At 51.6% G+C, this 12,668-nt stretch overlaps 1 protein-coding gene across 1 annotated transcript; it reads right to left on the bottom strand.

The window, feature by feature from the left end:
- Positions 1-5,521: 5,521 nt before the first annotated feature.
- Positions 5,522-11,876, bottom strand: LOC103070375 (neuropeptide Y receptor type 4). Its single transcript, XM_007458366.1, has 2 exons — positions 11,824-11,876; positions 5,522-7,263 (listed from the first exon to the last, which is right to left on the bottom strand). The coding sequence occupies exon 2, from the start codon at positions 7,221-7,223 to the stop codon at positions 6,090-6,092; it is 1,134 nt and encodes a 377-aa protein (XP_007458428.1). The 5' UTR covers positions 7,224-7,263; positions 11,824-11,876; the 3' UTR covers positions 5,522-6,089.
- Positions 11,877-12,668: the final 792 nt, after the last annotated feature.

The raw sequence follows: 12,668 nt of genomic DNA, 5'->3' as shown, positions 1-12,668 counted from the left end.
GCTTCTCCATTGTCCTAAAGTTCAAACTCTCTAGCTAAAAGCTGGAAGGCAGCTTAGAGGCCATCTGGTCAGCCTTCTTTCATGCTGCAACAGTCCAAGTCACAGGCTTTGGGATCCATCAGGTTGGGTTTTAAACCTGGCTCTTTCTGAAAACTTGGATAAAGTTTTTCACCTCTCTAAGCTTCAGTTTCTTCATCTACCCAATCCCAGGGTTGAGGACAGGCAATGTATGTAGTGCCTAGCAGAGTGTTTGGGACACTAAATACATAGCAGTCAGCATTATTACAGGTGAGGAATCGGAAAGCAATATGCAAAGGGAGCCGCTCAAGGTCACACAGTTGGCTCACAATAGCTATCAAACCTGGGACCAAAATCCTACAAAGCCAGACTGGACTCCACAAACAAGAGGCTGAAGTTATCAATGCTCACTGATCAAAGATAAAAGTGTTTAAATGTATTACTCCACAGATATTTCTTCTGCACCTCCCATAGGCAGACACTCTTTTGAGAGCTAGATAGTGAACGAAACATACAAGGTCCCTGCCATCATGGGGTTTATATTCTAATGAGGAAATGAGACACCCCACAGTGAAGCAGTCAATGTGTGTAAGCATGTCATAGGGTGCTAGGTGCTATGGCATAAAGTAGGAATGCAGAGTGAGGGGGCTTATATTTCTATAACATGGCTGAGGAAGCAATCTTCTGACAAAAGCTCACCTAAGGTAAAGGGAGCAAAGGAGTGAAACCACTGATATCAGGGGTAGCATTCCAAGCAGCCCGAGTGGGAGCACAGAGGGCTGTGGTAGGAGCAATCTTAGAGTGTTCAAGAGACAGCAGAGAGGCCAACACTGGTGCAGGGGTTGGCGAGGGTAAGGTGGTAAGAAGTGACGTCAGAGACAGGCAGATGGCTTGGGCAGGCCATGGACTGTGAATTCTACTCTGAGTGGCAGAGGGCTAATGAAGGTTTTTTTGGGGTTTTTTTGTTCTTTTTGTTTTTGCGGTACGCGGGCCTCTCACCGTTGTGGTCTCTCCCGTTGCGGAGCACAGGCTCCGGACGCGCAGGCTCAGCGGCCATGGCTCACGGGCGCAGCCGCTCCATGGCATATGGGATCTTCCCGGACCGGGGCACGAACCCGTGTCCCCTGAATCGGCAGGCGGACTCTCAACCACTGCGCCACCAGGGAAGCCCTAATGAAGGGTTTTAAACAAAGGTGTGGAGGGACCTGATTTAGGCTTCAAAGGATCGCTCTGAATGAGACCAGGGAGAAGGCCAGTGCAATAACATAGGTAGATGTGATGTTGGCTTGGACCAGGTGGTCTAAGGCAGAGACAGGGGAGGTGAGAAATGGTCATGCTCAATACATTTTGAAGGCAGAACTTTCAGAACTTGTTGATGGATTGGATGTGGGGTGTAAACAGAAGGTTGGTCCCAAGACTGGGATGCAACGAAATGAAACGAGGGAGTTGCCATTTACTGAAAGGGGGAGATTAAGGAAGAAGAGGTGCGGAGGCAAATCAGGAGCCTGCTTTTGAACACGCTGATTGGATTGTCCAGTAAACACAAAGTAACGGCTGGATAAACAAATCTGGAGAGCAGGGGGAAGTCCAGACTAGAGATTCCCATTTGGGAGCATTGGACATTGAAACATTTGGTGGTATTGAAAGGTGGGAGGGCTTCCCTGGTGGCGCAGTGGTTGAGAGTCCGCCTGCCGATTCAGGGGACACGGGTTCGTGCCCTGGTCCAGGAAGATCCCACATGCCGTGGGGTGGCTGGGCCCGTGAGCCATGGCCGCTGAGCCTGCGCGTCCTGTGCTCCGCAATGGGAGAGGCCACAACAGTGAGAGGCCCGCGTACCGCAAAAAAAAAAAAAAAGAAAGCCAGGAGCCTGGATGAACCCACCTAGGGAATGAGAGCAGATGGGCCTCCATGGCTTCCTGCGGACAGGCCAATGTTCCAAGGTCAGGGAGATGAGAGCCCAGGAAAGGAGCCTGAGAAGGAGTGCCCAGTGAGTCAGGAGAGAACCGCAAGTGTGGCATCCTAAAGTAGTCACATGCAGAAGAGTTTCAAAGAGAAAAAACTGACCAACTGCCGCACGATACTGATTGCCACGTAAGATAAGACTGAGAATTGGCCATGGGATTTGGCAACTCAGAGGTCACCAGTGACCTTGGCAAGAGATACCTGGATGGGCAAGAGAGCATGGGAGGAGGAGGAGCAGAGACTTCGAGATTCCACAAGCCTCTGGAGGAGGTTCGTGTGAAGGGGAGCCCAGAAAACTGGTGATGTTGAGTGATGCTCGTGAGTGAATGAGAGGAAAACAAGATCAAGTGAACATGGGGGTCTTTTCATTAATGGTAATTTTTCAACAGTGTCCACGGTACAGGGAAGCAGGCACTATTCAGGGAGTGGAAATCATTCCAGCCTCTTGGGAAATGAGTTTAGCAATACACATCAAGAGCCTTGAAAGATGTCCATGCCCTTTGACCCACTAATTCCACTTCTGGAAATCTCTCCTCAGGAAATAATTCCAAATACAGAAGAAAGTTCTCTGCATAGACATTTGTCACAGAATTATTTATAATAGGTCTAGGAACATCTAAATATGCCACAATAGATAACGATTAAGGATGCAGGATGGACCCACTGACTGGATTATAAACTCCCTGAGAACAGGGATGGTGTCTATTTTATTTATCACTTACCCCCAGCACCTACCATGTAACTGATATTTGTTGAATGAATGAATAAATATTCTTATAAAGTTAAGCCAAAAAAAGATAAAATAATCCTTAAATTTACATGTAAATCTGAATACACTCACAGTATGATCTCAACCATGTTTTAAAAAAACAAACAAAAAACACCCTAACGCTATATATATAAAAACTAAAGAAATAACTCCCTAAAATGTAAACAGTAATCATCTTTGGGTGGTGAAATATGATTTCCTTTTTCATTTTATTTTGCATATTTTAAAAAATGAATATGATTACTTTTATAATGGAAAAAACAAGTCAAGGTCATTTCTTTAAAAAGGGAGGGCTTGGGAGTTCTCTGGCAGTCCAGTGGTTAGGACTCAGGGCTTTCACTACCATGGCCAGGGTTCAATCCCTGGTTGGGGAACTAAGATCCCACAACCCACGTGGCACAGCCAAAAAATAAGAAATAAAAATAATAAGGAAGGGCTAAATTTAGGCAGGATTTACACTCTCATCGACAGGACTCAATAAGGTTTTGCACCCTCCGAGTGTCCCCAGGCAGTCTTTGTCGGTGTGAGTCTCCAATTCCAGCCATGGTGCTCCTATGAAGATGGGTTCCTCCCACTACTATCAGGGACAGGTCTGTTTTCTGGGTGAGAAAAGGCCCCTCCAAGAGCTAAAGAGAGATGCTGTTCAGAGGTACCAGCTTCCGCTGGAGCGTTTTCTAGATTCTTAACCAGCTGGCAAAAATAATATCCAGCGAGATGGAACACTGTTGATGATACAGTTTTAAGTAAAACAGAGCAGAATACAGAGGAGCATGTTCGCCAAGAATATAACCATGCAAACTGTTCATTTCACAAATATTTATTGAAGGAAGGAAAAGGCCACAAGATGCAGCCAGATATGCAATCAAAACTGAATCTACCTTTTCAGCAATACCATTTTACAGCCATATCTCTAGAACTAGGATTCCTATAGCTCTACTGTAGATCCCACCGTGGGTGTCTAAAGGTGCTCACCGACTGGCTCCAGGCTCCAGGGCAGTCTGTTTCCTAGAGGAGAGCTTCTCGGATGTTTGCACCATTAACTCGGAGATCTTGATAAAATGCAGATTCTGATTCAATAGGTCTGGGGTGGGAAGAAGAGAGATTCTACATGCCAAACAAGCTCCAACTGATGCTAAGGCTGCTGGTCTTCTGAGTACACTTTGAGATACAAGTGCCAAAGGTGCTGGATAAATGGGAAACCCCAAGGGTCATTAGGAACCAGGAGCAGGAGACAGCCATCCACGCAAGTTGTGCCAACCCAGCAAGGTGAGGGGAGCACAGAAGATACTCAGCGAGGCTTCCATCCTCTACCCGAATTCCCAATACCAAGCACCTTTACCAGATGCTCAGCCTGGTCCCCCAGTCTTCAAGCATGCTAGCACCCTAAAGCATCCTTGTCCCCAAGCATCTTGGCACCACTGAGATGAGTGGTGACACACAAACTCCAGGCAATCGTATGGGATCTGGAGGGCCCTGAGGCCCCCAGTTCCTTGCGGAGCTTGAGTAATGACATCTTTCTGGAATGGGTCCCAGGGTCTGCGCTTTGCTGGCAGGTGGCACCAGAGGACAGCAGCAGGTGGCACCAGAGGACAAGCACAAGCTGCAACCAAGAGAATGGCTCAACAATCTGTCCAAAAAACCAGGATAAAGGTGAGCAAAGGAATGGAATGAGAGACGTGACCAAAAGTTGGGACAAAACAAACAGTTCTAGGAAGGGAGCTGGTGACTCAAAGAGCAGTTGTCTTTGGTGTCAGCTGTACAGGTTCTTGGTCAGAGGCCAGGCCAGAGAGATGATCAAATGTGGCTGTTCAATCTCCTGCTACCTGGCCCTTTGCCAGATGCCCTGTGTAGAGCCAACCCTAGGAGCCTCACAGTGAGGCCCCTCGAAGGGTCTGGGGACTTGAATACCCTGCCCTGGGAGGCCGTGGTGGGTCCAGCCACTAGCCACTCTGCAGGACTGAGCAGGTACAACCAGGTCTGGACATCCCATCCAAGGTGGTCCACAAGCAATCCTGACATTTCCCTTTCTGCAAGGACAAGTTGTCTGGTCCACACACAGATGAAGCCTTGGATCCAGAAGCCTGAACCTTGACCTCCACGGGTGAGATAGTCACACTCATCGTAGCCCTTTCTCCATTTCCCAGGCTGGCTGGAGGAAGGGGGACACTCTGCTCCTTTCAGCCCGTGCCCCAGACTTTAAGAACTCCCTCCCTGGCCCTGCCATCACTGAAAGCCGCTGGGAGGCCCAAAGTCCTGGGGAGGCTTCGGAAGAACGGTGACACATCACCTGGGGCAAGTCAGCTCAGGGGCAGAGTGGAACGATGGAGGCTGGAGTCATGGCCTTAAGTACTGTGTCTCTGCAGTGGGTGGACTGGGTAGGGTTGCAGAGTCCTTGGCCAACTGCCTTGTCAAGAGAGGTCCTGGGAGGCAAGGAAGGGCAGGCGAGAGAGTGTGGCTGCAGCAGCCTGAGCCCTTCCTACACTGGACTGTGGCGCAGGGTGCTGTCCTCAGCTGAGCACTCAGCAGGGGCACCTGCTACCTTTCTTGTCACCATGGTAAATCTTTCTGGAACTCTCTCCCTGTGCCAGGGACTGTCCCAGGCATAGGGGACCCAAGCTCTTCGACAATACAGATGTCACCCTCAAGGGGCCCACAGTCTTTTCAAGGACATATACTTGCAGGCTTATTTCCATTCAAGGTGGCAGATACAAAGAAAGAGAAAAAGGATGGAGTAGCATATGAACCCTGGAATTCCTGCTTCTCGGGGCTGATTTTCCTACTGCAGAGGAGTGTGAGCTGGCTGCCAGGGTCCCTTCTCTGCAGCTGGATGTGCTAATGATATACAGTAATCCCACTGTCTTGCCTCCATAGAACACTTTACCACTTACAAAGCCCATCCACAAACATCGTCTCCCACAGAGGTTAGGGGTTTACCAAGGTCCAGAGCTCTGACTCCATGTGTTCTTCCCCTCACCCCACCAGGGCCTTGCAGCCTCACTGGTTGAAGTGAAATCCCTGGGCTCCCGGCCTGGGCATCTGTTGCTGAGTTACCAGAATGAACTACAGACCATCAATCAGACCATCTCCGGCTCTGGCATCTGCTCAGGATGCAAAAGACATACTGTGTGTGACCTGCAGAATCCAGACTCAGAATTCTCCCAAGAACAATAGCTGAACCATCAGAATGCTCGGCTTCACAAGGCAAATGGATGCAAAAACAGGCTCTTGCTACCCTATCTGGGCCCCACAAAGCCAGTGCCACCCCCAGCTTGCAACGTGCCCACTTAGCTAAGTGAGGGAGGCTGGTAATGAACATGGCAGAGAGAAGCCCTAAACCTGGCTAGATGGGGTTGGACCTGTCACTGAGCCTCAGAGACCCTTTGGAGACTTCCGTGTGCACTGTGGACAGAGGCAGATGCTCGGACTCCTCCACAGGGACGCTCTGCTGGCAAGTCAGCACCAAGGCCTTGACCTCCTTCTTGAAGTTGGTGTTGAGAAAGCCATAGATGAAAGGGTTGACACAGGTAGAGGCCATGGCAAGCAGGTGGCACACCAAGAAGATGAGGTTGCCATGACAGATGGGGATGGCCTCATGGTACCAGTCCTCCAGGCTGTTGAACACATGCAGGGGCAGCCAAAGCACAGCAAAGGCAGCCACCATTACCACAAGGATCACATTGATCCGCTTCATCTGCCAAGCCCGAAAGCTGTAGGTGCCCTTGCGGAATACCCGTCCCCGCTTCCGCAGACGCTGGTAGATGCGAGCGTAGCAGACCAAGATGAAGGCCAGTGGGATGCAGTACTGGAAGAGCAGTAGAAAGGTGGTGTAGATGATGCGGTGATGGTCCAGTGGCCAGGACTCAGTACAGACCATCTTATCCACCAGAAACTCCAGAGCCTTGGAGTGGTTCTTATGAAAGACATTCTCTAGGATGCTGTTAGCCAGGAAGGGCAGGGAAAGGAAGCCCGCAATGAGCCAGATGACCACAATCCCCAGGTAGGCCTGGGAGACACTGGGTTTCCAGCCTGTTGGATTGATGATGAGCTGATGCCTCTCCAGAGCCACAAGTACAAGCGAGAGGATGGAGACGGTCACCGACATACACTGGATAAAGGCCGATATCTTGCAAAGGACCTCGCCAAAGATCCAGTAGTCCATGATGGTGTAGATAGCCGTGAGTGGCTGGCAGATGAGGCACATGAGGAAGTCAGAGAAGGCCAGGCTGGCAATAAGCAGGTTGGTCACATTGGCCTTCTCCTTCTGCCTAATGGTCACACATATCAGGCAGAGGTTTCCCAGGACGCCCACAATGGTCTCAACGCTGTAGGAGGTGACAATGAAGACCATTGGGTCTATGGAATCCTGGCAGTAGTCAGAGAAGTTGTATGGAGTGTACAGAGAACTTGACTTGCTCCTGTTTTGACCCTGTGGGGATTCTGGGAACAGCAAGGCCAGGAAGTGAGAGATGTTCATGGTGGATGTGAAAAGATTCCAGGAGATTCAATGATGACATCTGCAAAGCAAAGACAGATGGCACTGAAGGATAGTGCCTCCTGTGTGGAATCCAGGGAAGAGTGGGGACCAGGTAGAGATGTTCATGGCTGCTTCCTTCCCAAGGCTGAGACATAGAGGACCTGAAACTCAGAGATGTAAAGCAACTTGCCCATAGTCACACAGCTAATAAGTAATGGGGCCTAGATACAAACCCAGGTCTGTCTGACGTAAGAACCTGTTCCACAAATTCCCTCTGACCTCAGAGTTTGAGGCTATTTTGATGATAAAGAAGTTGGACTGTTGTATGCAGAGTTCAGGGACAGAATTATTTAGGGAACATGGGTAGAAATCCCCTTATCACATTTTATGCAAATAGAGACAGCAACACATTCTGCCATGAGCTCAGGTCCTTCCATGGCACCCCCTTTAGGACAGAACAAAAACCTCGGGGCTTGACACACAGTGTGCCTTCCTGGTCTCAGCCTCTACCTGCCTGCCAGCCTTGTTTCTCAGGTGACACATGGCAGAGTTGAAGACAGCCAGGCATGCAAAGACTGGGTCATCAGCACACCAGCTCTCTCCTCCTGACCCCTATGTGTACACACACACCAGGCCAAGGTCAAGGGATGCCCACTGCCTTCCCTATGGGTCCCCTCCCTGCCTATGCTCAAGTTACAGCTTGCAGCTCCCAGACACCAGCCTGGGCCATACCTCCATGTCCCGGCCCAGCCTGGCCATCTTCCTCTGGTGCCTCAACACAAGGGACTCTCTGACAAGACTTAATTGGAATTTGGACTCCAGAGCCTCCAGGTGGTAATGCCAATGACAGATATTTTGACGTGGAGCTTCACCATATCACCACACACCATTGGGGCTCACCTTCCTCATGACTTCTCTAGTCATCACTAATCCCACAAGCAGTTCTCAACCTTCAGGAGGCATCAGAATCATTCTAGGAGCAGATTGAAAGCGCAGATTCCAGAATCCCTCACCAGGACATGCAGTTAAGTGAGTCCAGGATGGGGCCCAGGAATCTGTATTTTAACAACTGACCCATATGACTCTGATGCACATGGTCCTTGGACCCCATTTTGATAAGTACTGTTCATAGAGGAATACCCTCTTTCAGATATTCTTTAAGGCTTTATAAACGTCGTGTCTATTTGTGAACTGTGAACATTATATACGTTCTTTATGTTCAAGTGCTAAGTTAGAGACAGTTTTTACAGGGTATAGCCAAAATTAACCAGAGGTCAATAAAACCTATTTGTCAGCCGTCGAAAACGTCACTCAGTGTACATTTAATTTGGCTTATAAAGATGAGTCACATTTTGCCACGTACAAGATCGTCATGAATTCGAATGACAGTTTATAGTCTGGTTATTTCAGCTACCCAATCCCAGAGGCAAGAGGATTTTTCTGGTACCTCAGTCTTCAGGCAAAAAGAGTCATTTGGAATTGAATGTGACAAAATGAAATATACCAGGGCGAAATATAAGGCCCAGTATTTGAGTGAAAAAACAGCCATAGCTGCATGCAACTGTGGCAGATACACTGTGCTCAGAAGCAGCAAATAAGATGGAAACCCAAGACTCTGGTTAACCAACAGCCAGGGTCAACAATGGGAAACAACACCATTTGTTCCAAACTGGCCAAGCTCAGCATGATCAGAGTGCCATTACTAGACAGGGAGGGCTCCAGAAAGTCCTCCCTGCTTCATTCATTCATTCACCCAATAAGCATATACCAAGTCCCACGCTAGAAACAAGGTCTGCAAAGATGACTTATACAGCCATGTCCCTCCCAGACCAGAGGAACTAGCCACCAGGAACACAGATGAACCTCAATGCCACATTGCCATCGCCAAAACCAGCATGGATGGAATGCCTGTGAGCTGGGAGATCAAGGAAGGAAGCAGGGAGATGAGAGAAGAGGGGACATGGATCCAGGGCTCAAAGGATGAAGAGGAGTTAACTATCCAAATAGACAAGGTGGAGGAAGGAATTCAAGGTACAGGGAACAGGGTACAAAGGCAAGGAGGCAGGAAAGAAGAAAGCCTCCTCAGAGAACAGTAAGCAGTTCAGAATAACTAGAGCCTAGAGTAGGTGGAAGGGAGTGACAAAAGATGGGCTGGAGAGGTGGACCAGACCAGGAATGCTGGGTGAGCTGCTGAAAGGCTGCCAGCAAGCCCAAGATCATTCCAGAAAGGTCACTTGGATGTAGAGAATAGATTGAGGGTAAGGGCCAAGACAGGAGGAGGGGGAGGGCTGAAGGTAGCACTGGGGATCTGCCTGGCTTGCAGCCCTCTTCTCAGAGAATCCATAAAGAGCTAACACAAGGGATGGTCACCAGTGAGCCAGGAAACCCCACACCAGTCCCTGCTGATTAGACCACAAAGATGCCTGAACCCAAATCAGCCCTTCCCAGCAGCTTCTGGGACTGGGGCAGAGGAGGGAAGTGATGGGGCTGGGAGAGCATCAACATGGGAAGGAGATCTTTGGGGGACCAAGAAAGGAGCAGAACAGCCAACTGGCCCTTGCATCTTTCTCCAGAGCTGCAGATGCTGGAAGGGAGCACCAGGGAGGGGACCACTCCATAAGCCCCTACCCCAGAAAGGCCCTCTGTACACAGGAACTGAAGATTTCCAGAAGCATTCTCCAGGGGCAAGGCAGTAATAATTCAAACCCCTGAGCCCCAGGTCAGCACGAAAGCTGGTTTCCTTCTGTAGAAAGTGCACAGGGGTAGTAGGGAGAAGGCAGTGGCAGCACGCATGCAGAGGTGACTCTGGTCTGAGTTTGGTCCCGCAGACACATGGAGGCCCAAGCAGCCTCAGGGGCTGTACCTGGGCGGGGGTTGGGGAGAGAATGGAAGCAACTGAGCCTGCCATACCCAGAGGAGCAGGAAGGGGAATTTGGAAAGACAGGCAGGGGAGGGAAGGAGGGAGCCCAGCCTTTGCAGAGAGCCCAAGGAGGGGGTGTGTCTTGCCTCACCCTGGAGAGCGCACACTTTGCTGGGAGACAGAGGGCAGAAGGGACTTTAGCCTTCACTGAGCTCTGGGCACATCTCCCTGAGCATTAATCCACACTGCAGCCCTGGGGGGAAGGCATTCCTAGGCTGAACCATATGAAATTGCCAGTATCCAAGCACTTTCAACCTGCAAAGACAGCAAATTCATATGGTTGGATCTAATATCAGCCCCATTTCAAAGAGGAGGACACTGAGGCCCAGTTAGATGAAGGGACCTGGCCAACGTCCCCACAGTCAGTAAGTGGCAAAGCTGAACTGGAACACTGGTCAGTCTGATTCTGAAGCCCCCTGCACCAAGCCCTGCCAGACAGAGAGATTTTGAAAAGGAGGAAAGAGGAGCAGGGCCTGTCTTGAAGCAGGAGGTGAACTAATGTGGGGCAGGTGGAGCGGTAGAGGCAGGGTTGGAGGTGGACATCCAAGGTCCCCAACAAAGCATGACTGGGTGAGCACCTGGGGGTGCCGGGATGTGGCTCGCCCAAGTGAGAAGATGCCCCAGGTGGGGTGGCAGCTGCCCAGCGTCCCCTGGCCTCGGGCCCCAGTATGCTGGCTCAGAGCCCCCTCCTCCCGGGGCAGCTCTGCGGACAGCCCAGCCTCACCAGCCCCTCATCCTTCCCAAGCAGATGCAGGTTTGGAGTCCCTAATGGAATGACACTCCTAGATAGAGCCGCCTCCTTCCCGACACAGTTCAGCACCCCAGAGGCCCCTCGCCGGGGCAGAACACAAGAGCACAGCTCCCAGGGGAGAGACATGGGCTTGAAGGGCTATCACAAGCGAGTGTCTATCCCTTGCAGCCTCCAGCAATGCAACTCTACCTGGATCACCTCAAGGTGATCACATCCACTCCCCAGGGCTGCTGAGCTGGGGCCACTCCGACCACTTCAGACCCTTCTGGGTGATTTGGAGTTCCCCCGAGGGCCCTCACACCAAGACTGTCCCTCACTTCCCACTGCATTCCTCAGAGATGCCCAGTGAGGGCCAGGAGACCTCAGGTCCTCCAGGCACACCCCAGGGGGTGGCGATTCTGGGAGCAGGAAGGCAGACTACTGTGCAAAGTCAGTGAAATAGTGTCTCCGGGTTTAGTTCCCAAGCAGCTCTTGTGACAAGGTGGGAACACCTGCAACCCGGGGGCGGGAGCCCTCCACTGCAGCCTGCCTTCCCAGCACTCAGAGGAAAACTAATGGATAATACAAATAATATCATTTCTCCCATGAGGTAAGAATGGAGAGAAGAATGTCTGCTTTGTTTCCCGAAATTTCAGCAAACAGCTTCTGTCTCCTAAAGCCCGCGGCACCCACATTTTCCACGCACCCCTGCTCTCCCGGCAGCACACAGGTGAGGACAGGTGAGACTGAAGGAGCCCAAGTCCGCTCGAGGAGCAGGGCTCCCCGCACGGCCCCGGTTGCGCGGCTCTGAGCCCCTGCGAAGCCTACCCGGCGACCCCTCCCCAGGCGCCCGGCAGAGGAAGCGCAGGCTTCCCGGGGAACCCTCGGGCCCGGGTCCCTTCCGCCCCTGAGATCCACGGGGCAAATCGCGGGGCCTGCGCCGGTCTCACCTGCTCCGGCGGCCCGGCGCTCTCTGCGTGCGGGGCGGAGCCGCCCTGCCGGTCTCCCCGCCCGCTCGCCTCCCTCCCGCGCCGCCGCCGCCAGTGCCCGCCCAGTCCGCCGCCCGCGCCGCCCTTGAGGACGCTCCGGCCGGCCGCCGGCGACCCAGGCGCCTGCTCCGGAGCTGCGGCCGCGAGCCCTCCCGTCCGCCGTGCGCCAGGAGCTGCAGCCCCGCACGCCGGCCTCCCCAACGCCCACCCCGACCCTACACACCAGCGGGCTGGAACTGCCCTGTTGGTGTTCTCTCGGAGCCCCAGTGTTCTCATCCATGAAATGGGCATAAGAAGACCTGCCTTTCATAAACTCGTTCACAAATATTAATTACAGGTCTCCTATGAACCTGGCTCTCCTGCTAGACACAGAGCTGAGCAAAACAGAGTTCCCGTCCTTGTGTTATCCTGGAGTTCCCAGCCCTGGGGGGAGAAGGCCCATCAGGGGCAAGTAAATAAGTTAATAAGTTATTGCAGGGAGTGAGATGCTGTGGGGAAATGGGTCAGCTTTAGATATGTGGGCCAGGCAGAGGGCACAGTAAGCGCAAAGGCCCTGAGACTGGAGGCATTGGCTCACTGGAGATCACTGAAGGCGGTGTGGCTGGAGAATGCCAGGGCTTTCAGAGGTGCATGTGGGAACAGTCAGGGAGGCCCTGGTAGATCCTGGAAAGGCCTCTAAGATTCTTGCAACAAGAATCAAGTAAGAAAGCACTTCTCCATTGGAGTCAACGTGAAACAGGACTTGCCTGAAAGGGGACAATGTTTATTACAAAGGCTGCTCCAATTCTGAATACACTAACTTATAA

This window comes from Lipotes vexillifer, unplaced genomic scaffold, assembly GCF_000442215.2.
Source record: "Lipotes vexillifer unplaced genomic scaffold, Lipotes_vexillifer_v1.1 scaffold437, whole genome shotgun sequence".
NCBI classification, from domain to species: Eukaryota; Metazoa; Chordata; class Mammalia; order Artiodactyla; family Lipotidae; genus Lipotes; species Lipotes vexillifer.
The sequence above is the reverse complement of the archived record's forward strand: the minus strand, read 5'-3'. Positions and strand labels throughout refer to the sequence as shown.